This window comes from Bufo gargarizans, chromosome 4 (assembly GCF_014858855.1).
Source record: "Bufo gargarizans isolate SCDJY-AF-19 chromosome 4, ASM1485885v1, whole genome shotgun sequence".
Lineage (NCBI taxonomy): Eukaryota > Metazoa > Chordata > Amphibia > Anura > Bufonidae > Bufo > Bufo gargarizans.
Genome location: NC_058083.1, coordinates 368676976 through 368701399, shown reverse-complemented (window position 1 = coordinate 368701399; position 24424 = coordinate 368676976). Strand labels below are relative to the sequence as shown.

Below are 24424 nucleotides of genomic sequence, written 5' to 3'. Positions count from 1 at the left end.
CCCATTTTGGAAAGAAGACACCCCAAGGTATTCCGTGAGGGGCATGGCGAGTTCCTAGATTTTTTTATTTTTTGTCGCAAGTTAGTGGAATATGAGACTTTGTAAGGAAAAAAGAGAAAAAAAAAAAAATCAGCATTTTCCGCTAACTTGTGACAAAAAATAAAAAATTCTAGGAACTCGCCGTGCCCCTCACGGAATACCTTGGGGTGTCTTCTTTCCAAAATGGGGTCACTTGTGGCGTAGTTATACTGCCCTGGCAATTTAGGGGCCCAAATGTGTGAGAAGTACCTTGCAATCAAAATGTGTAAAAAATGCCCTGCAAAATCCGAAAGGTGCACTTTGGAATATGTGCCCCTTTGCCCACCTTGGCAGCAAAAAAGTGTGACACATCTGGTATCGCCGTACTCAGGAGAAGTTGGGGAATGTGTTTTGGGGTGTCATTTTACATATACCCATGCTGGGTGAGAAAAATATCTTGGCAAACGACAACTTTTCCCATTTTTTTATACAAAGTTGGCATTTGACCAAGATATTTTTCTCACCCAGCATGGGTATATGTAAAATGACACCCCAAAACACATTCCCCAACTTCTTCTGAGTACGGCGATACCAGATGTGTCACACTTTTTTGCAGCCTAGATGCGCAAAGGGGCCCAAATTCCTTTTAGGAGGGCATTTTTAGACATTTGGATCCCAGACTTCTTCTCACGCTTTAGGGCCCCTAAAAAGCCAGGGCAGTATAAATACCCCACATGTGACCCCACTTTGGAAAGAAGACACCCCAAGGTATCCAATGAGGGGCCTGGCAAGTTCATAGAATTTTTTTTTTTTCGCATAAGTTAGCGGAAATTGATTTTTTATTTTTTTTTCTCACAAAGTCTCACTTTCCGCTAACTTAGGACAAGAATTTCAATCTTTCATGGACTCAATATGCCCCTCAGCAAATACCTTGGGGTGTCTTCTTTCCAAAATGGGGTCAGTTGTGGGGTGTTTGTACTGCCCTGGCATTTGAGGGTCTCCGCAATCATTACATGTATGGCCAGCATTAGGAGTTTCTGCTATTCTCCTTATATTGAGCATACAGGTAATGAGATTTTTTTTTCCGTTCAGCTTCTGGGCTGAAAGAAAAAAATGAACGGCACAGATTTCTTCATTCGCATCGATCAATGTGGATGAAAAAATCTCTGCCAAAAAAAAAAAATGGAGGGGAAAGGCGTCTGCCAGGACATAGGAGCTCCGCCCTACATCCATACCCACTTAGCTCGTATGCCCTGGCAAACCAGATTTCTCCATTCGCATCAATCGATGTGGATGAATAAATCATTGCCGGGATTTTTTTTTTATATATATATATATATATACAAAATGCTTGCCAAAGCATAGGAACGCCGCCTCCTCCTCAGCTCGTATGCCTCGGCAAACGTATCTGTCACTGCAGAGGAGAAAATCCCGTCTTGCAGCGCCGCATACACCGACTTGCGTGTAATCTGACAGCAGCGCAATGCTTCTGTCAGAATGCACATCGGTGCTGCAGCTAGTAGATCGGTTGGTCCACCTGGAAGGTAAAAAGACAAAAAAAAAAAAAAAAGAAAAAACCAGGCCACAACGCAATAATTTTATTAACTTTGGAACAGAACATGTAACTTTAACTTTTGGAACTAAACATTAACCTGTTTGCTTACCTGTTTTTTTTTTTTTTGTTTTTTTGTTTTTTTACCTTTATAGAACAAACCTCTCCTTCCCCATGGGTCAATGTGCAAAGCGCAAATCGCCCAAAGATGTGGCGAAGTGCGTTATGCACTTTGTCCCATGTGAAAGGAGACGTTTGCAGCAGCTGTGAGTGAATGGGCCCTAATAGCCCTGTGTGCCTATCCTGGTGAGATGTGATCCCTATGCTAGGTGTACCTGTGTGTGGTACTTTCGGAAACACTCCCCTAAGCATAGGGCAGGGTGGTCGGGACAGTCAGGACAGAAATAACGGGTGTCACGCCTTATTCCACTCCTGCTACAGACACGACATTTTTTTCGGGGTGGCGGTCGGTTTGAGGTACCAGCAACGACACTGGGGAAGTGTCGCTCGTGTAGACGGCTAACTACACTGGTGGATGGGGCCACGGAACCTCCTGGATACAGGAGGTTCGCGATGATCTCTTCCTGAAATTTGAGGAAGGATCCAGTTCTCCCAGCCTTACTGTAGAGAACAAAACTATTGTACAGAGCCAATTGAATTAAATATACAGACACCTTCTTATACCAGCGTCTGGTGCGTCGGGAAACTAAATACGGAGCCAACATCTGGTCATTGAAGTCGACCCCTCCCATGTGGAGGTTATAGTCGTGGACTGAGAGGGGCTTTTCAATGACACGGGTTGCTCGCTCAATTTGGATTGTCGTGTCTGCGTGAATGGAGGAGAGCATGTAAACGTCACGCTTGTCTCTCCATTTCACCGCGAGCAGTTCTTCGTTACACAGTGCGGCCCTCTGCCCCCTTGCAAGACGGGTGGTAACGAGCCGTTGGGGGAAGCCCGCGCGACTAGTTCGCGCGGTACCACAGGCGCCAATCCGTTCTAGAAACAAATGCCTAAAGAGGGCCACACTTGTGTAAAAATTGTCCACATAAAGATGGTACCCCTTGCCGAATAAGGGTGACACCAAGTCCCAAACTGTCTTCCCACTGCTCCCCAGGTAGTCAGGGCAACCGACCGGCTCCAGGGTCTGATCTTTTCCCTCATAGACCCGAAATTTGTGGGTATAGCCTGTGGCCCTTTCACAGAGCTTATACAATTTGACCCCATACCGGGCGCGCTTGCTTGGGATGTATTGCTTGAAGCCAAGGCGCCCGGTAAAATGTATTAGGGACTCGTCTATGCAGATGTTTTGCTCAGGGGTATAAATATCTGCAAATTTCTGGTTGAAATGGTCTATGAGGGGCCGAATTTTGTGGAGCCGGTCAAAAGCAGGGTGGCCCCTGGGACGGGAGGCGGTGTTGTCGCTAAAGTGCAGGAAACGCAGGATGACCTCAAATCGTGTCCTGGACATAGCAGCAGAGAACATGGGCATGTGATGAATTGGGTTCGTGGACCAATATGACCGCAATTCATGTTTTTTTGTCAGGCCCATGTTGAGGAGGAGGCCCAGAAAAGTTTTAAATTCGGAAACTTGGACTGGTTTCCACCGGAAAGGCTGGGCATAAAAGCTTTCCGGGTTAGCGGTGATAAATTGTGTGGCATACCGGTTTGTCTCTGCCACGACTAAGTCTAAAAGCTCCGCAGTCAAGAACAGCTCAAAAAATCCCAGGGCCGAACCGATCTGAGCCGTCTCAACCCGAACTCCAGACTGGGCGGTGAAAGGGAAAACTACGGGTGCGGCTGAAGTTGGGGACTGCCAATCAGGGTTTGCCAGCACCTCTGGGATTCTAGGGGCTCTACGGGCACGTCTTTGCGGTGGCTGCGACGGGGTCACTACTGCACGTGCCACCGTACCAGCTTCAACTGCCCTTCTGGTGCTCGCTACTTCACCAGGTTGTACGGCAGTGCTGGTACTAGGTCCAGGAAGGGCTGGGCTGCTGGTGTATGCCTCACCACGTAATCCGACAGCACCAGCCCCACTCTGCTGCTCTTGAAGCGGATCCTGCGCAACCTGCGGTCTAGCGACACGGGGCCGGGTACGCCTGCTGCTATCAGGGACCTCAGCCTCCTCGTCCGAACTTTGGGTCAGAGAGCCACTGTTTTCTACAGGTTCGTATTCTGACCCGCTGGATTCATCAGATGAGGGTTCCCACTCCTCATCCGACTGGGTCAGAAGCCTGTAGGCCTCTTCAGAGGAATACCCCCTGTTTGACATGTGGGCAACTAAATTTAGGGGTATTCCCTGAGACTACCCAAGAAAAAAAAAGCAAGCCTGTCTTACAAATGGGAGGCTAGCGAAGTACCGGAGGCCGCTGCGGTTGATAAAAAATATCAAAACTGATTTTTTTATCGCCGCAGTGCGTGTAAAGTGAATGTGCAGTGATCAAAAAAAAATAATTTTTTTGTCACTGCGGTGGGGCGGGTGTGGGCGAACACACGTGTGGGCGACCGATCAGGCCTGATCGGGCAAACACTGCGTTTTGGGTGGAGGGCGAACTAAAGTGACACTAGTACTATTATAGATCTGACCGTGATCAGTTTTGATCACTTTCAGATACTATAAAAGTACAAATGCTGATTAGCGATACGCTAATCAGCGAATAACGGACTGCGGTGCGGTGGGCTGGGCGCTAACTGATCGCTAACTACCTAACCAAGGGACCTAAACTATACCTAAAACCTAACGGTCAATAACAGTGAAAAAAAAAAGTGACAGTTTGCACTGATCACTTTTTTCCTTTCACTAGTGATTGACAGGGGGGGATAAAAGGGGTGATCAAAGGGTTAATTGGGGTGATCTGGGGGCTAAATGTGGTGTGGTGGGTACTCACAGTAGATGTGCTCCTCTGCTCCTCTGCTGGAACCAACCGACCAAAAGAAGGAGCAGAGGAGCACAGCAGCCATATAACCCCATCATATTTACTAATATGATGGGTTATGTGGCTGCTGATTGGATTTTTTAAAAATCAGCAGCCTGCCAGCCAATGATCGTGGCCGGCAGGCTGCTGACGAAATAGTCTGCTGCGAAATGCCGGCCCGCGATGCGCATGCGCGGGCCGGCTGTGACGTAATCTCGCGTCTCGCGAGAGGACGCGCCGATGCGTCCAGGAGGAACTAAACAACCACCTCCCGGACGCATCGGTGCGTACAGCGGTCGGGAGGTGGTTAAAGGGGTTCTCCAGGAATTAAAGAGGACCTTTCATTACTCCTGACATGTCTGTTTTAATAGTGCCATGTTTTTCCCACGTACTAACAATTCTGGAGCATCTATTCTTATGTCTGTATGTTGTCCCATTCCTCTATTATTTCTACTAGAAGTTATGAACCATTGCCATTAGCCTTCAGTAAGGGTCCAGATTGGAGGTAACCAGTTGGGGGGGGGGGGGGGGGGTTACCTGCACAGTCTGAAAATGGCAGCAATGATTGAATAAAGTGAATCTGTGCAGGTACCCCCCCCCCCCAACTGGTCACCTCCCCTCTGTACCCTTACTGAAGGATAATAGCAATAGTTCATAACTTCTAGTAGAAATAATAAAGGAATGGCACAACATAGAGACATGGGAATAGATGCTCCAGAATTGTTATTGCATGGGAAATACATGTAGCTATTAAAACAGACATGTCAGGAGAGATGAAAGGTCATTTTTAAAGAAATTAAAATGCCTAAATATTACTTTATTATAAATATATTCCCAAATACCTTACATTTAGTTATAATGGTTTGTTTTGTCTGGGGAGCAATCATCACATCAGGGGAAATAAATCGCCGCCATCCTAGAAGTACACACACAACCTGTCCTAATCACACAGCAGGACAAGTTGCTGCATGCATTTACCACCTATCCCGTGTAGTCACCTCTTCAAGTTAAAATTAGTTATATTTTAATATATATAAAAAAATAAAAATCAGCATTGTGTAACTCTGTTTTCTAGACATGAGGCATACGGTCAGCAGTATGCAGGGCAAGGACCCCCATCAGGGCAACCACCATATGGAGGGCACCAACCAGGAATGTATCCTCAACAACAAGTAAGGCCTATTTCCAAATATATAATGCTTGTCATTTTATAAATGCATGTTATGTGTAGATTCTGAACTGTGACATGGATCATTTTGACTTCAATAAAACTCAGTGGTAAAGGTGTAGCAAACCTGTGCACACACCATAAAAGAACATGCAAAAATCTGTGGTATATGGTATAACTAGTGCCAATGACTAGGGTCTTTGCTATTCTTAAGGCCCAAAGTCATGAATTTTCCCAGACCCTATATAATGCATAACATAATATATCCTTTTTTTTTAGGCATCTGTGCTGCTTCCTCAGCAGAGTAGATATTGGGTGCATGTGTCTATAGTGAGAATTAGGCTCAGGCATTTCATATGGCCCTATAATCTCACGCCTGCAATGTATCAGTCAAGAGGAATTAGGGGAGCGGCAGGAAATGCAGGGAGGTGAACATATTTTCTCTGAGGGGCTTGAGTCCGCCCCTCTCTGCACCAATAAGCTAATGTGTATATAAATGGCTATATCTCAGTAGTGGCACCACAGAAATACATACAGTAGTACACAAATGTCTGGGCACAGCTTGTCAAGTACTGTTAATGTGAACAGTTAAGCAAGTTGAAGATGAAATGATCTCCAAAAATCATAAAGTTATGTACACTATTTGTAGGCAATTTTCATATGATTGCATTTTACTCATTTTTGGCTAAAAATCATTTTTCAATTGGCCTTTATTAAAAATATTGAGCTGTTCTGTCACAAAGGGTTAACGGTTTTTCTAGCTCTGTCACTGGTAATTTCACTTTGTGCCCGATCATCTAATAAGCCTGATCTCTAAACTACTGAGAGGTCATAAACTCTTATTTAAGCCACATTCTTATAAGCAAGATGAGAACTGAGCTATAATGGGTGTTTAGGAGGTCAGAGAGCAAAGATAAGGAGTCTGAAGGAAAAAAAAAATACAAAGCGTGCTAACTAGAACATCTCAGCTCTGTACAGATAAAAGGACGCCATATTTTTAATAAAGAACAATATAAAGTATTTTAGCTCAAATTGAGTACAATGCAATAATAAAAAAAATGCTCCTAAGATGTACACAGCATTTAAAGATGACATATTCCCTTTGTATTTTAAGCAATGGCAATTTTTTTTATTTTCACCTTTGTGGGGATTCGCTCTGGTAGACGGTGTGTAGACGCAGTTCGGAGGCAAATTACCATAACAAAAATCACCTTGTTGGCAGTTCTGCCTCCAGCAGTCCATAGCAGGCTTTTAGGGGGCCTGTTTCTCTTACAGACGGGTCTGAGCCCTCCAGCACAGCACAAGCCTCAGATCCCAGCACAGACACCTACTGAGCTCCACTGTCAGTCTAGCAGTGCTGGCTGTTTTTTTTAGGCCTGGCAAAACCCGGCCTGGAACATGGGGAGTAGTCACCGACCCAGCACTTTGACTACTCCCAGTAAGAGACATCCCGGATCAGCTATACAGCCATACTAAGTATTAAGGTCTCAAACAGCAACTGCTGCTGACACATAAAAGCCGTCTCTTACTCCACCGAGGCCAGGAACCTCGGTGACGGGTACCTATCATCCACGATGATTCCTTGTACCTTCTTACACCTTTTACATTTTCAAAATAACAAAAAAAGAAAAGGGCCCTAAGGAAACGTTTGGGCACCCTGCATGGTTAGTATCTAGTAGCACCGCCTTTGGCAAGTATCACAGCTTGTAAACACTTTTTATTGTCAGCCAAGAGTCTTTCAATTCTTGTTTGAGGGATTTTCTTCCATTCTTCTTTGCATATTTATTTGTGAACATTGAACAGTTTAAAATCTAAGATGTACACATCTTAAAAACAACATCGCTTATGCTTTTACAACCAGTCTGGTTCTAAAAATCTGTCCATGGACACTACTCTGCTATTTGTAGGAAGAATGCCTACTTTTACAGTTGGTTAAGCATATACACACAGCAAAGCTATATTTTAAGACGAGAGAAACACTACTGTGTAAAGTCAACAACTGGAACATAGGGCATGATAAATCAAATATTACATAATAATTTTATTCGTTATACATTTTGTTGGTTGTAATAAAGACACGTGAGATCAGTTGAGGATGCACTCTTGAGGTTCTTAGCCCTTTCTAGGGCCTCTACAGGGTTGGATTGGGAACTCAAAGTGGCCCTGGAAAAAATCGTAGACGTGGCGCTATGATGTAGGTGGAAAAATTACTAGGAGGTATTTATAGATAAGTTGGTGGGGTTTTCTGGGACAGTCTGTAGTTTTTATTGATACCATTTTCATTATTTTTTCATCCCCAGTTTTGTTTTTGTTTTTTCCCTTTATGGAGTTCACCATATGGAATAAATACATTTGTATTTTAATAGTATAGCCATTTTGTGCGCAATAATGACAACAATCTTTATTTTTTTTTATTGTTTTGTTAATTATTGTTAATTATATGGGGAAAATTGCCAACATAAATGTTTATAATTTTTTTTCTAGTTTTAAAAACTTTATTTTTCACTTATTTTGAGTCACCCTAGGGCAGTGATGGCTAACCTTGGCACTCCAGCTGTGGTGAAACTACGACTCCCAGCATGGTCCATTTATTTCTACAGAGTTCTGAGAGCAGCCAAACAAGGGGGGCATCTTGGGAGTTGTAGTTTTACCACAGCTGGAGTGCCAAGGTTAGCCATCACTGCCCTAGGGCGATCGCTTGATTGCTGCTTCCATAGACTGTACATGAATGGCGGAGGTCGGGAAGGGGTTAAAATAAGTGATTCCACACATAACTTTGGCCTTGAGAATTATAACAGTGATTGAAAACACCCCTGTATATTTAAAAACTTTTATTGCCCTGCTAGTGGGCAGCTAGGAGGCTGATGTAGATTTTAAATGGATATATTACTAGAAGACTGGCACTCTCAAACGAATGGGGTCACACGGTTCTTAAGCAGGTCACAATATTTATTAATAATCAGGGGTCAAGTCCTGGGAAAAAAAGTGTGGGAACTCACCCAAGATCCACTGCAACCCCCCCCCCTCCAAAAAATAAAAAAGCACAGAAAATCTAGCATGCTGTAATTTGTGTCGCTGCGGACTAAAAAAAAAAAAAAAAAAAACACTTTTAGAAAAGTTTGTCCTGGGATTCGATCTCATGACCTCTACACATCAGAGGCAAGGCATATGCCCTCACAGCTATGAAAGCTGTCTAGCTAGCTACTTAAAAAAAATATATATAAGACTTCTACTGTAGGTAACTTTGCCCACTGTGTATGGATGTAGCAGAGCTGGGTGTGTTGGGGCAGCTGTCATGTGTATGGTTGTACACTAGGTATCAGTAAACTAGGTATCAGTAGAAGTATCAGAAAAAAAAAACACTTTTAGAAAAGTTTGTCTTGGGATTCGAACTCATGACCTCTACACATTAGAGGCAAGGCATTTACCCTCACAGCCATAAAAGCTGTTGAGGTAGTTGCTTAAAAAAAAAAAATAAGACTTGTACTTATACCTAGTGTACTGATACCTAGTGTACAACCATACACATGACAGCTGCCCCAACACACCCAGCTCTACTACATCCATACACAGTGGGCAGCTGTCATGTGTATGGTTGTACACTAGGTAGCAGTTTACTAGGTATAAGTACAAGTCTTATATATTTTTTTTTTAAGCAACTACCTACACAGCTTTCATGGCTGTGAGGGTAAATGCCTTCCTCTGATGTGTAGAGGTTGTGAGTTCGAATCCCAGGACAAACTTTTCTAGACATTCTAAATGATCTCGTAGTGAAGGAGATGATGTCATTAGGGGGTGGCCATGAGAGGAGGGGTGGCCATGAGAGGAGTCACAGTGAGGCAGTCGCAGGCAGCAGCACCGCACAGACAGCTTCCTCTCAACTGAAGCCGCCCTGCACAGTGCGCTCCGTCTCCCCCTGTGAATCTGATTCAGCCGCGTTCTCCTGGCTTGAGGCTGAAAGGGAACGGCGTTCCTGCCGTGAAAAAAGTGCAGGAACGCCGTTCCCATGCGTTCCCCCTCCACTCGACCCCTGTTAATAATACATAAAAAGTTAAAAGACTAAAATAAATTGTGTATAGACCAACAATCTTAATAGGATAACAAATACGCCATATATTTCCTTAATTTCTATAAGGCATTACTTCCATTCCTTCACAATTGACCACCTATAAAGGGAAAAATGGCAAAGGGAAATAATGAGGTAAAGGATCCTTTTTCTTCTATTTCTTGATAAGAGGAAAAGTCCGGTGAAATAAGTATTTCAATTATATTGGGCTTTCAATAAGAATATTCCTTTTTATGTTCGGTATAAACTTTAACAGTTTGGCAGTTGGATTATGCCGAGTAATGACCCACTATGTGGGCTTACCTTTTCTTCATATATGCCGGTCGATTATTTGAGTATATCGGAGCCCCGCTGAGAGCCGGCGTCCCGGCTGTTACTCTGTTCAGCGTCCCACGTGGGTTCAGAGACGCACTCGTCGCTCCGGAAATGACCTATCGGCACTGAAGAATTCGGTAGTTGTTTCTTTCTTCCGAAAGTGGTAATGCCACTGAGGAAGGGGAGAAGCGTCCCCGAAAGGCGTTTGGTGTCCAGTGATCTGACCAAAAGATCTAAATATGACCTACTTATAAAAGACTCTTTACATCATATGAAAAATAGTGCACTTTAAATTCATCTGGTGGCAACAATTACAGCTCAAGTCGGAAGAAAGAAACAACTACCGAATTCTTCAGTGCCGATAGGTCATTTCCGGAGCGACGAGTGCGTCTCTGAACCCACGTGGGACGCTGAACAGAGTAACAGCCGGGACGCCGGCTCTCAGCGGGGCTCCGATATACTCAAATAATCGACCGGCATATATGAAGAAAAGGTAAGCCCACATAGTGGGTCATTACTCGGCATAATCCAACTGCCAAACTGTTAAAGTTTATACCGAACATAAAAAGGAATATTCTTATTGAAAGCCCAATATAATTGAAATACTTATTTCACCGGACTTTTCCTCTTATCAAGAAATAGAAGAAAAAGGATCCTTTACCTCATTATTTCCCTTTGCCATTTTTCCCTTTATAGGTGGTCAATTGTGAAGGAATGGAAGTAATGCCTTATAGAAATTAAGGAAATATATGGCGTACTTGTTATCCTATTAAGATTGTTGGTCTATACACAATTTATTTTAGTCTTTTAACTTTTTATGTATTATTAATAAATATTGTGACCTGCTTAAGAACCGTGTGACCCCATTTGTTTGAGAGTGCCAGTCTTCTAGTAATATATCCATTTTTAATTGTGAAGGGTGAGTCACTCATAGACTAGAGCACCTCATAGTGGCTGCAAGTGGGTGTAGCTATTTCCTATAAAACACTTTTTTCTGATGTAGATTTTAGTCTGTTGCATGGCCTACAGGAGGATGTGCCAAATCTATCCCTAGGCGGGTGCCTCAATATAGGGCATCCTCTGGCTGTGCAGGGAGAATCATGACTGGCCATGAAAATGCCAGTGTTGATAAATGTCCCCCTATGTCTCTAAGTTTTATTTGTCATAATGTCTATTATGCATTTACCTTGTTAAGACTAGTGCTATTAACTGCTCTTTGATATTTATGGCATGAATGTCTTGTAATTGCAGAACTACAAACGCCATATGGATGGCATGTATGGTCCATCATCAAAGCGGCATGAAGGCGATTTATATAATATGCAATACAGTAGTCAACCGCAGGATGTGTATAATCAGTATAGCAACACTTACTCTGGACCTGACCGAAGACCCCTGCAAGGCCAGTATCCTTATGCCTATAACAGAGAGCGAATGCAAGGTCCAGGGCAAATGCAGCAACATGCAATGGGACCACAGATAATGGGTGGTCCCATGCAGGCATCAACAAATGATGGCCCTCAACAGAGCATGTGGACATCCCGTAATGATATGCCTTACCCATACCCAGGAAGACCAGGCCCTGGAGGCACTCCACAGTCGGGAACATATCCAGTTATGAACCGTTCTGATGACCTAATGGGTCCCGACCAAAAAATGAATCATGAGGGTCAGTGGCCACCTCATGGAAATCCACGTCAGCCATCTTATATGTCTCCACCAGGATCCATGCAACCAATTACTAGAGCTCCACCTTCTTCTTACCAGACTCCACCTTCTATGCCAAACCACATTTCAAGGGTTCCTAGTCCTGCTTCTTTTCAGCGCTCATTAGAAAACCGCATGTCACCAAGCAAGTCTCCTTTTATGCCATCTATTAAAATGCAGAAAGTAATGCCCAGTGTCCCTCCAACACAAAGCTCTGGGCTTCCTGCTCAGCCTTCTATGAGACGTGAAATATCCTTCCCTCCAGGATCAGTGGAAGCAACTCAACCAATCTTGAAGTCAAGGAGAAAGATTAGTTCAAAAGATATAGGTAACTTAAACTGAAGAATAGGTGTAATGTGACAAAGAAAAATACTTGTTACAGAACGTTCATAGTCTAGCGGTTTATAAAATTATTCTTAAAGGGATTTTTATTATTTATTGATGATCTATCCATTGGATAGGTCACCAATATTAGATGGGGGGGAACCAACTCCTGAAACCCATCAATAAGCTGTGTTCACATGCTCTGGCACAGAACGAGGCACCAAAACAGCACAGCTCAACACACTGTTTAGCGGCCTTGCCTCATTACTACAGTACTAGTCTCATTCAAGTGAATTTCATGTTTCAGTCTATAACAAACTTTAAAAAATGTATCATTTGTCTGACATTCATTCCTGCACTAATTCTAGTCATTTATCACATGCCGATTACAGTGGCTAGTCACATGTCCATTTCATAGATCTTCTATAATTTTATTTCTCTTATTTACTCTCACTTTATTGAGTTGTATACATATTGAATAGCAAATATATACATTGATATAGGTAATAATTACATTGTGTGCATATTTGTCTATGTAATGTTCTCTTCTTTGCAAGGGTAGTTCAGCTGGAAATTATAGCAGTAGTAGCTGATAAACCTTGTGTCATTTAATAAGCTATTTAAAGTGTAATTGCCGTCTCCTTTTTTTCATGAGTGCAAATGCAAGAAACTTTGTAATATATCTTATCAAAGAAATATGTTTTCTTTTCCTTTTATCAGTCTCCTTTCCTGCTCCACCCTCCTCTTCTCTAAATGTCCATTCATTGCTTATATACGTCTTCAGTGATGACCACTCAAGATGGTTGTCTGCATACTAAAGGATCATATTACATGGAAGTCTATGGAGGGGGAAGGGGGCGAGGAGATGAGGAAAAAGGGAGTGGTTGTTGCAGACTGGCACAAACAATTCATTACTGCTGCTGCTGCTTCTGAGGGTGTGCTACAGACAGTTTACCGGGCAGGTATTGCTCTTTATCCATGTTCTATGTTGGGGCAGATATGCTGAGCAGCTACTCTCCTCCCAGCAGCTCTGATAAATTTTAAAATTACAGAGAGGTTGAATGAAAAAATTCTAAATAAATGCCAGATGCAATATATATAAAGAGAGTTATAGTGTTATTCCTCATGTACACATGGCAGCTTATTCTGAAAAATTACCTGAAACAGCTTGTGGTATATTTTCCACTTTACAGTACCTCTGCTGAAATAAAAAACTTTTTTTTAAATTATTTTTAAATTTCTTACAGTAACACCAGAGGCTTGGAGAGTGATGATGTCTTTAAAATCTGGTCTTTTGGCTGAAAGTACATGGGCTTTAGACACCATCAATATCTTGCTGTATGATGATAGCACAGTGGCCACTTTCAACCTGTCTCAGGTGAGTTTTTTTTTTTTTTTTTTTTGCTAAAATTGCTTCTGGTCATTCTGTTCTTTACCATTTCAATGTTGTGCAACATGTCAGTTGCCATTAACATGTTATAAATAAGGAGGAGTTGATCAAATTAATATATGCATGTGGACAAAATTGTCCGTACCCTTCCGTTAAAGAAAAACCCACAATGGTCACTGAAATAACTTGAAACTGACAAATCAAATAATAAATAAAAATGTATTAAACATCAGGCATTGCTTTTGAAGTGTTGTTCAACATAGTAATACAAAAATAATAATAATAAAACTGGCCTGGAGAGAAATGATGGTACCCCTAGAAAAGATGGAAAAATTTTTTGACCAAAGGGACATTTTAAACTAAGGTGTGTCCAGTAAGTAGCATCACAGGTGTCTTCAAACTTGTAATCCAGTCTGCCTATTTATAAGGTGTTCTTAAGAGCTCATGCACACGACCGTATGTATTTTGCGATCCGCAAAAAATATGGATGACATCCGTGTGCATTTTATATTCTGCGGAATGGAACAGCTGGCCCTTCATAGAACTGTATTAACCTTCTCTGTAATGAGGACAATAATAGGACATGTTCTATATTTTGCGGAACGAAAATATGGACATACGGAAACTGAATGCACACGGAGTAACTTCCTTTTTTTTTTTCTTTTTTGCGGACCCATTGAAGTGAATGGTTCTGCATACGATCAGCAAAAGAAATTGAACAGACATGGAAAGAAAATACATTTGTGTGCATGAGCGCTAAGTCTTGGAAAAACTTTTTAAGGCCAGTTTCATTAGTTTGTTTTATGAATTATTCTGTTGAACTACAATTCAAAAGCAATGTCTGTTAGCAATGTACATTAGTTGACTTTCAGTACATTTTTATTTATTACTTTTGGCAGTTTCACGTTATTTCACTGATCATAGTGGGTACTTTCTTTCTTTAATGGAAAGGGTATCAACAATTTTGGCCACGGGTGTGTATATAGTATAACCTGTATTTTATTCATTTTGATTCCTGCTCATTCTGGGCTTTAAAGTCAAAGATGGTCCTATCAGTGATAGCTATCTGTGTATGCATAGAGGGAAGGCTGTCAGTCACTTATAGGACCACCATTTGACTTCCAAGCCCAGAATAAGCAGGAATTTAAATCCATGAAAAGCTGATTATTCAGAATCTTTTCCCACTAAACTACGGTACACAGTGTAAAGGGGGAATATTAATCACCAATATTTATGCAAATATCAATAATTAATATTCATAAATAGGAGGTGCCGTCTATCGATGACTCCGCCTATTTATACCTTTATAATAATAATAATACGCTACTTTGCCTTACGCCAATCAGTAAGCTAGCTACAAGCGCCTAACTGAGCTAGCTACTGCTAATAACACGTTACACAGTAGGTACAAATAACACACAGTATTTATTAACCTACAGTACATAACGTAGGCAGAGCACTAACAATACAGCACTAAATATACAGTACTAAACGACTCTACACAATCCCAAGTTCCACCCACAAACTAACTATTACACACACACACACACACACACAATAACAGCCCACCCTTACTATTACTGGTCTATCCCTAGGGGAAATGAGACTGGGACCTGCAATGGTTAATGCAGGCCACAGATACACCAGGCTGAAGGCTGCTGCAGGGTATAGCAGGGGAACAGGGTTGGCAAGGTAGGGGTAAATGCAGGGATAATGAAGAGGGAGGTCAGGGGTTACACCAACAGGGGTTGATGCTGCTGGGCAGGGAAGGGGTAAATGTGGTTGGTACTGCAAGGGCAGAGATGCAATGCAGTGCCAGGGTATTTGTAGGGGGTTTCACCAACAGGGATTGATGCTGCTGGGCAGGGAAGAGGTAAATATGGTTTGCACTGCAAGGGCAGAGATACAATGCCATGCCAGGGTATACTCAGCCATCTCCAGGGGCATATGGACCTCTCTTCCTTCAGGGACCTGTTCCCATGTGTCTCTCTCTGTAGTCCAGTTCCAAGAGACCCCTGTTCCTGGCTTGGGGCTCATATATCAGCCTCAGAAACAGCTCACCTCCCCCCTCGTCAGGCATGTGACATCATAGTGTGCCTTTCTTATTCCTCAAATCCCAAGAGTCCTCCCCCCCGAGTCCCAAAATGCTGGAAGTAGGGGAATGGAGTTTAGCCATGGGGCAAAGGTATGGAAACAGGTTCATGATGTCTCTGGTTAGAAAGCCCCTTGACAAATGGCCTACTGTTTAGGGCCTGAACAAAAGAGGACTAGATACTAATCAGCTGTTATCCTACAGGCTATCAGTACAAGTTTTTCTCTAAACATGGGGGATGAACCGTTGATAAGAGTTTATAGGGAATTGAATCTAGGGAATATTTAATACACTTCCCTCTACAGATATATATATATATATATATATATATATATATATATACAGATGCTTGGGGCACATCTATAAACACATATATACATACATACATACAAAACCGGGGACATGAATGGGCAGCAATAAGCCCACATACATACTGTCATTCTGACATAAGTTTATATACATAGACATGCGTGTAAATACATACATATCTATATATACACACACACTCGCATATACCTGGGGCATCACATACATATGTCCCCACTTGCCAATATATATACAGGGCCAATATATACACGGCCATATAAAGGGGCCCATATATATATATATATATATATATATATATATATACACGTATCAAAGAAGGGGCAGATACATATATATATCCATATACATACGCCCACCTGACTTCCCTCTACACACAGCATAGCACAGTCCCATTATTATGACCACCAGCTAATATCCAGAGTAACCGCCTTGTGCAACTAGGCTAGACTGGCTGGAAGTGACTGAATAAGGTCCTGGTAGGTTGTCACAGGTATCTAGAGAGATCCTGACTGCAGTGCATCCCACAACTGCTGGAGGGTGCGTGGGGGAGGATCCATAGGGCGAAGGTGGTCCCACAGATGCTCAATTGGGTACCAATCTGGTGAATAAGGGGGCCAAGGTAGTACTTGGATGTCTTAGTCATGCTCATCCAACTAGTGTCAGATATTTCCAGCCATGTCACATGTTGCGTTGCGTTGCCTTGCTGGGTGATCCCATATGACCCAGGAAGGCAATCAGCATGTTTGGGTGTGCAGGATCTGCAAGTATGGATTGATAACCAAATCGATAGAGTGCCTTCCACATGGATGGTTGGCCCAGAGAATGCCACGAAAATATTGAAGCCTTTTTCATTATCAGAGGTGCAGTAATTATTCATCTGCTTCAGAGCCCCATATGCAGTAGGGTTCACTGAACTGTTGTTTTAGACACATGTCTGGTAGCCCTTTGGTTCATTTTGGCAGTGAGCTGCTCCACTTAAGCGTTACGGTCCGCCTTTGTTCACCTTCATAGTTGACTTTCACCTCTGCCATCAATGGCGCTTGGTGCTCTGCAGTTTCCCCATCGCTTATTCACAGTGTTGACATTTGTCCACTCACCATACATTTTCACCACAGCAGTACACGAACAGTTTACCAACTGCACAGTTTCAGAAATACTGCCACACTTGGCACAAAAGCCAATTATCATCCCTTTTTGCAGCTCTGATAAATCTCTCCTTTTACCCAGGACAGCAACGAGGGATATGTGTGCAGACATCCTGTCTCACACCTTATATATCACCAAGCCAGCTCACAACATGTGACTTCCTTTATGAGCTACTTGCTGCAGTTATCAATTGTAGGAAATGGTCATAGTAATGTGACCCAACTGTGTATTTCAATCTGCTCAACTCCTTCTGTTCTATAATCTGCTGCCTACAGCTCAGACATTGTTTGATGTGACAGGCTCCCTTTAGGCTAAATGCACACGATCAGGATTGCATGCGGATTTGTGTGCAGAAAATTCACCCGTAGGTCATGCACATTGTATTCCATGCGGATTTTGACCTGCGGTGCGGATTAAAAAATCTGCAGCATGTCAATTTATTTTATTTTTCCTGACCAAATTTTCTCTATTCACTTCAATAGGGAGAGTAAAATCAGCATGCGGAAATTCTGCACCAAATCTGCATGCAAATCTTCACCAATTGATGTGGATCATCCACACAGATTTCCCTGCGGGCACATGCAGATTTCAATGATTCTCCACACATCCTGAACGTGTATATTTACACTAAAAACATGAAATGTTGTATTTTTTTTTTTTATCTTGCACTGCTTTTTGATCATAAGATGCCTTTTTTTAAAAACTGCTAGAACGCACCGGCCCATAAGACGCACCTAGGTTTTTGGGGAGGAAAATAAGAAAATAAATATTTTTAACCAAAAGGTGTGCTTTTGGTGGGTTTGGAACTAATGGTGGTCTGTGGATGGCCCTATTACTGGGGATCTGTGGATGATGGACACTGTTATGGGGGGATCTGTGGATGACAGACACTGTTATGGGGGGATCTGTGGTTTGCACTGTTACAGGGGGATCTGTGGATGGCACTGTTAGAGGGGGGGATCTGTGGATGGCACTGTTAGAGGGGGGATCTGTGGATGGCACTGTTAGAGGGGGGATCTGTGGATGGCACTGTTAGAGGGGGGGAATCTGTGGATGGCACTGTTAGAGGGGGGGATCTGTGGATGGCACTGTTAGAGGGAGGATCTGTGAATGGCACTGTTAGAGGGGGGATCTGTGGATGGCACTGTTAGAGGGGGGGATCTGTTGATGGCACTGTTAGAGGGGGGATCTGTGGATGGCACTGTTAGAGGGGGGGATCTGTGGATGGCACTGTTAGAGGGGGGGATCTGTGGATGGCACTGTTAGAGGGGGGGATCTGTGGATGGCACTGTTAGAGGGGGGGATCTGTGGATGGCACTGTTAGAGGGGGGATCTGTGGATGGCACTGTTAGAGGGGGGATCTGTGGGTGGCACTGTTATTTATGTGCCATCCACAGACCCCCCACAACATAACAGTGCCATCCACAGACCCCCCCAGCCCATAACAGTGCCATCCACAGACCCCCCACCCCTTACCTGTGCCATCCACAGATTTCCCCCCTGCCCACCGCTCCAGTATACAAATATAGAATCTTATTCAATTAAAAGTCTTATTCAATTAAAAGTGATTACACATGCCCCCTCACTCCTATTAGTACCGTACATCCTAACAGCTTCAGTAGAATGCCGTCAGGCAGGCCGGGGCGGCCGGCACGTCACTCACTGACGTCACTTGCCTGCGCCGCCTGCTTCATTCATAAAGTAGGCGGCGCAGGCACGTGACATCAGGGAGTTGCGCTGCCGCCCGGCCTGCCTGCCTGCATTCTAATGAAGCTGTTAGGATGTACGGTAATAATAGGAGTGAGGGGGCATGTGTAATCACTTTTAATTGAATAAGACATATTTGAATATTGCAGCACTTGAGCAGCAGGGCGGGGCTATAGTACAGTGACTGCACCGCCCCGCCACTATTGCCGGCCCCCAGCTCCTCCCAGTCCCTCCCCGCTCTCACATACATCGCAGCCTGCAATGTAAAACGGTCAGCATTCGCCCCATAAGACGCAGGGGCATTTCCCCCCCCCCATTTTGGGGGGAGAAAAAGTGCGTCTTATGGGGCGAAAAATAAGGTATATGTAATAAAAAAATGTTTTATCCCTCCTCAATTAAATTCCCTTCTAACCCTGAGCCGATGCTTCTGTGGTCCCTTTCCACTCTGGCCATATCAGTGATGTCAGTAAATACACCATATCCCTGATGAGGCTAGTGATTGGCTGCAGTGGTCATGTGCAGATACAGCACACCCACTGAAATGTAAACTGAGACCTATGTGGGACACATTAGCATAGTTGCTGGATCAGTGCAGGATTTAATACATGAATAATGTGATTTTTTTAAATACATTCTGCCGCTACATTTTCCCCCTGGAACACCCCTTTAGTCCTTAACTTATGATAACCTTTTTTCTCCACGCTAAAGTACATAAAATGTATACAGGTGAAACTCGAAAAATTTGAATGTCGTGCAAAAGTCCATTTATTTCAGTAATGCAAATTAAAAGGAATTGCATTAATGCAGCTTAAAATTTGAATTTTGTGAAAATGTTAAATATTCTAGGCTCAAAGTGTCACACTCTAGTCAGCTAATTAATCCATATCCCCTGAGCAAAGGGTACCTAAAAATTGTGACTTTGGGGTTTTATAAGCTATAAGTCATAATCATCCAAATTATAAGAAACAAAGGCTTGAAATATCTTGCTTTGCATGTGATGAGTGTATCTCATATGTTAGTTTCACCTTTTAAGTTGCATTACTGAAATAAATGAACTTTGCACGATATTCAAATTTTTCGAGTTTCACCTGTACTTGCCTACTTTGTTGACTCAACATTAATGAAAAAAAATTGTTATGGATCAAAATTTAATTAAATGTCACTTTATTATAATGTGATATAATGTCTATTTATTTTTTATTTAATAGCTACCAGGATTCATGGAGCTTTTGGTGGAATACTTCAGAAAATGCCTCATCGACATATTTGGGATTTTAAAGGAATATGAAGTTGGTGAAAATGTCAACAAAGACCTTGAAAACAGCTCTGAAGATATGCTGTCTATAGAAGAGGAAGAAGCTGCTATGGATTATAAGGAGGACACTGAAGAGGAAGAGGATGAACTTGATGATAAAGATGAAAATCAAGAATTTCAAAGTGTAGCTGAAAAAGACCCTGTAAAAGCTGAGAATCTCTCTTATGTGAAATCAGAAGCATTGAGTGATCTTACTTTACGACCTAAACAAGCCAGTAAGTTTGACAAGCTACCTATCAAAGTTATGAAGAAGAATGATCTTTTTGTTATTGATAGATCAGACCAACTTGGGCGAGTACAGGAATTTATTAGTGGACTCCTCCATTGGCAACTTGGTGGAGGGGACACAACTGAACACATTCAGACACATTTTGAAAGCAAAATGGAGATATCCATACGTAACAGAGTACAACCAACAATCAGTTCACCAAGTAAAAAGAACAAAGAGCTTGAGATCAAAGTAGTAGAGGATGAAGGGGACCAACCTGAAAAGAGCATTACTGCAACCATCGATGATGTCCTGTCTGCAAGACCTGGTGCTCTACCTGAAGACTCAACAAGCTATTGCTTACAAGCAAACAGCAACAAACATTCATTAGGAATCAACCAAGCCAAAACTCATAGGAATATTACATTACTGGAAGATGAGCCAAGAAACAGAGATGAAACTCCTTTGTGCACAATAGCCCAGTGGCAAGACTCTTTGGCAAAGCGCTGCATTTGTGTGTCAAATATTATCCGTAGTTTGTCCTTTGTACCTGGGAATGATGCTGAGTTGTCAAAACACCCAGGATTGGTCTTGATTCTTGGCAAATTAATCTTGCTTCGTCATGAGCATCCAGAGAGAAAACGAAAACCACAGACTTATGAAAAAGAAGATGAAGTTAAAGGTACCAGCTGTAGCAAAGATGAATGGTGGTGGGATTGCCTCGAGATTCTGAGGGAAAATACTTTGGTCACATTAGCCAATATCTCTGGACAACTTGACTTGTCTGCTTACACAGAAAGTATCTGTTTGGCAATTTTAGATGGCTTGCTACACTGGATGGTATGCCCATCTGCAGAGGCACAGGATCCCTTTCCAACAGTAGGGCCCAATTCTGTTCTTTCCCCACAGAGACTTGTGCTGGAAACCTTATGTAAACTCAGTATACAGGACAATAATGTGGACCTTATGTTGGCCACACCTCCATTCAGTCGCCAAGAGAAACTCTATGCGACTCTAGTTAGGTACATTGGGGACCGCAAAAACCCTGTGTGTCGAGAAATGTCTGTGGCACTGCTTTCAAACCTTGCTCAGGGGGATACATTGGTAGCAAGGGCCATAGCTGTTCAAAAGGGAAGCATTGGAAACTTAATAAGCTTCTTGGAAGATGGAGTCACCATGGCCCAGTATCAACAGAGTCAGCATAACCTCATGCATATGCATCCCCCCAATTTGGAGCCACCTAGCATAGACATGATGTGCAGGGCAGCTAAGGCATTATTAGCCATGGCCAAAGTGGAGGAAAACCGCTCAGAGTTCCTTTTACACGAAGGTCGTTTGTTGGATATCTCTATAACAGCTGTTCTGAACTCTGCGGTTGCCTCTGTCATCTGTGATGTACTCTTTCAAATAGGACAATTATGACCCCAGTGGGATGCCAAGCATGTGTGAAAGGGAAGTAGGAAGTCACATATAACTGGCTATTTTTCTGTTCTTTTATCAAAATTTGAGAAAAGAAAAACAAAAATGTTAAAAGGAAAAAACAGATTTGCTCCACATATTAAGTCATTTATTTACCAATTTGAAATTCAAAGAGATGGTTAACCAGCTCAGAAAATTAAAATTGCTGTATGTGTATATTAATTTTATTTTATTTGTTTTAACCAAAGTCAACAATTGTTTCATTCAGAGGTCATTTTGTATTCTATTTCTGTTGGCTGCATACTTGGGGGGCTGATTGCTAAAACTGTGCAAGCATTGTAACATGAAATTGTATCAATTTTCTGCTGAAAGTAAGGTTTTTTTGTTTTTGTTTTTTCATTTTCGAAATTTGTCCTACTTTGAGTTAAATGAAAAAAATGTACCAAACCTGTGTGCAATAGAACAGTTAGTGACAATTTATGTAGCCGAGGAGCCTATGTTTTGGAAATACAGTTTTTATCCTTTGGATAAGAGAAACATTAGAATAGGAGCAGAATGAATAGCCTATAATGCGGAAATTAAATTTAAAAAAATACATTTTTGAATGGTTATATTGAAATGAGTTGAGTAATACACACACTGTCATAATTCTGGATTTTGTTTGACTTTCACACTATGACAACAGCCTTTAGATATTTCATTATATTTTTTCTATTTTGTTTTCTACTTCCCAGGGGCTGTAATGTATATAAGAGATGTATAGGCCTTCACATTTTTCTTTTTTTCCTGTTTTATAAACTATTAATTTTAGTACATGATTTGTCTATTTCCCCATGATGTGGTGAAAGTGATAGATTTTTATGGTCATCTTCTCATTTTTTTCCCCCTCCTATTCATGGCACTGAAAAATGAATATTTCTCTCCTGGCCATATCTCCATCCAAGAGGGTAATGTACAAGTTTCTGTATGTATAAATTAATGCTCTACTTCAGGATAGCAGTTGAATAATTTGCTTACTGGTCACAATGTGGAATAGTTGTCTGCCAACTGAATTAGACTATGGTTATATAATACAGACAGAAGTTATTACACCATAATGGATGAAGCAACAAAACTATTGAGGTTTTTCAGTGATGAAAATAAAATATTTGTATTTCAAGAAAATGTAGTTACAAAAAAAGAAAATGAAAAAAACTTGTTGTAAATTCCTCCTTTTCCTCTGGCTTAATGAATATCATTTATTCAGTATAAAATCTTTATACTATATGTTCCACATGTTAAGAATAAATGTACATTAAATCTTGTTAAGCACTGTGATGGGTGTTTTTGAATAATCACTGTAACATATAAACCTTGTGCAAAAGTTAGGAAAATATAAAATGGTGTCATTCTTCAGCATTCATATTATGGGAATAAACCTATGTTTTGCATGTATTAAAGGGGTTTTACAGTCCTTTTATTTTAATTGCTTAACCCCAAAATAGGTCATAAATACCTGATCTGTAGAGGTCGGACACCCCATACCTGTTACAACCATCTTTGTCCATTACACACAATGGACAGAGCTGTAGTGCTGGAGCTACTGCAGAACAGTTGAAGGCCAGACACACATGAGCGAGTTGAACGTGAGAAACTGTGTGTGTCAGCGACAGATCCCGTTCTGGTCTCCCCTCCTCTGACAGGATCACACAGCATTATAATGCTGTAGAGTCCTAAAATCTACAGAAATGCACCGACATCAGAGTAATACAATTAGGGGTGAGCGAATCGACTTTGTATGAAACATCTGAAGTCGATTCAAATAAAACATTGTTTCAATTCCTTACAGTATTAGAATGTATTGGCTCTGATGAGCTGAAGTTACTACTTCGCGAAGTCTCGCGAGACTTCGGGTAATAACTTGATTTCTACTGTAAAAAACATTTCCTGAACTCGCTCCGTACAGTATTGAAGCAAAGTTGTATGCAAATCTACTTTGGATGTTTCATCCGAAGTCAATTCTCTCATCCCGAAATACAATAGATTCTAGGACTCTCAGGGTCACACAACATTATAGATCAGTATAATTCTGTACAATCCTGTCAGTGAAGCAGAGGCCAGAATGGTACCTTTTTGCATTCAGCTCGCTTGAGAGTGTCTGGCCTAACGATAGGGGTGTCAAACCCCTGCCAATCAGGTTTTGATGACCTATCCTGAGGAACAGCCATCAATATAATAGGACTGGAATTTTCCTTTAATAATGTACATTATCACGTGAGGGAACCATGCCATATTGCCATAGGTACTAACTGATATCTACAGTGGTTCTTTTAGTTAAAATGGTATTACAATATTGTAACTAGAAACGATAACTACAGAAAGTAAATGATTTGTTCCTAAAATATCAAACCAAACAAAAAACCTAAAATGGGGTATTGCGAGAGGGAAAAAAAATTACTCATCCGTTAAACCCCCTGCCACTCTAGCACTGATTCTCTTGTGTAGTGATGGCCGAACATCGGCCGGGACGTTTCACGAACATGCGCTCGCGATCAAATGTTCACAAACCGCGCGTTCGCGGCAGACCCCATTGACTTTAATGGCAGGCAAACCTGAAAAACCTTCAGGTCATATTTGCAGCCACCAAATACTTACTAGAAGTGCACAAATTGTCCCACAACATGGACAGTGACATACCAGAAAGGGATCATTGGCAAAAATTCCCACAAAACATATATGTATTTTAATCAGGGGCCATTTTTATGCGTCTTAAAG

The 24424-nt window shown here is 42.0% G+C and overlaps 1 protein-coding gene across 7 annotated transcripts in view; it reads left to right on the top strand.

Moving 5' to 3' along the window:
* Positions 1–22978, top strand: part of ARID1B (AT-rich interaction domain 1B) — a 645879-nt gene extending 622901 nt beyond the window's left edge. For all 7 annotated transcript variants that reach the window (XM_044289093.1, XM_044289092.1, XM_044289095.1 and 4 more), the window contains 4 exons: positions 5562–5658; positions 11287–12070; positions 13314–13444; positions 19937–22978. In XM_044289093.1, the coding sequence (XP_044145028.1) occupies positions 5562–5658; positions 11287–12070; positions 13314–13444; positions 19937–21673 (2749 nt within the window). In that variant the 3' untranslated portion in view covers positions 21674–22978. The remainder of the gene's footprint in view (positions 1–5561; positions 5659–11286; positions 12071–13313; positions 13445–19936) is intronic.
* Positions 22979–24424: the final 1446 nt, after the last annotated feature.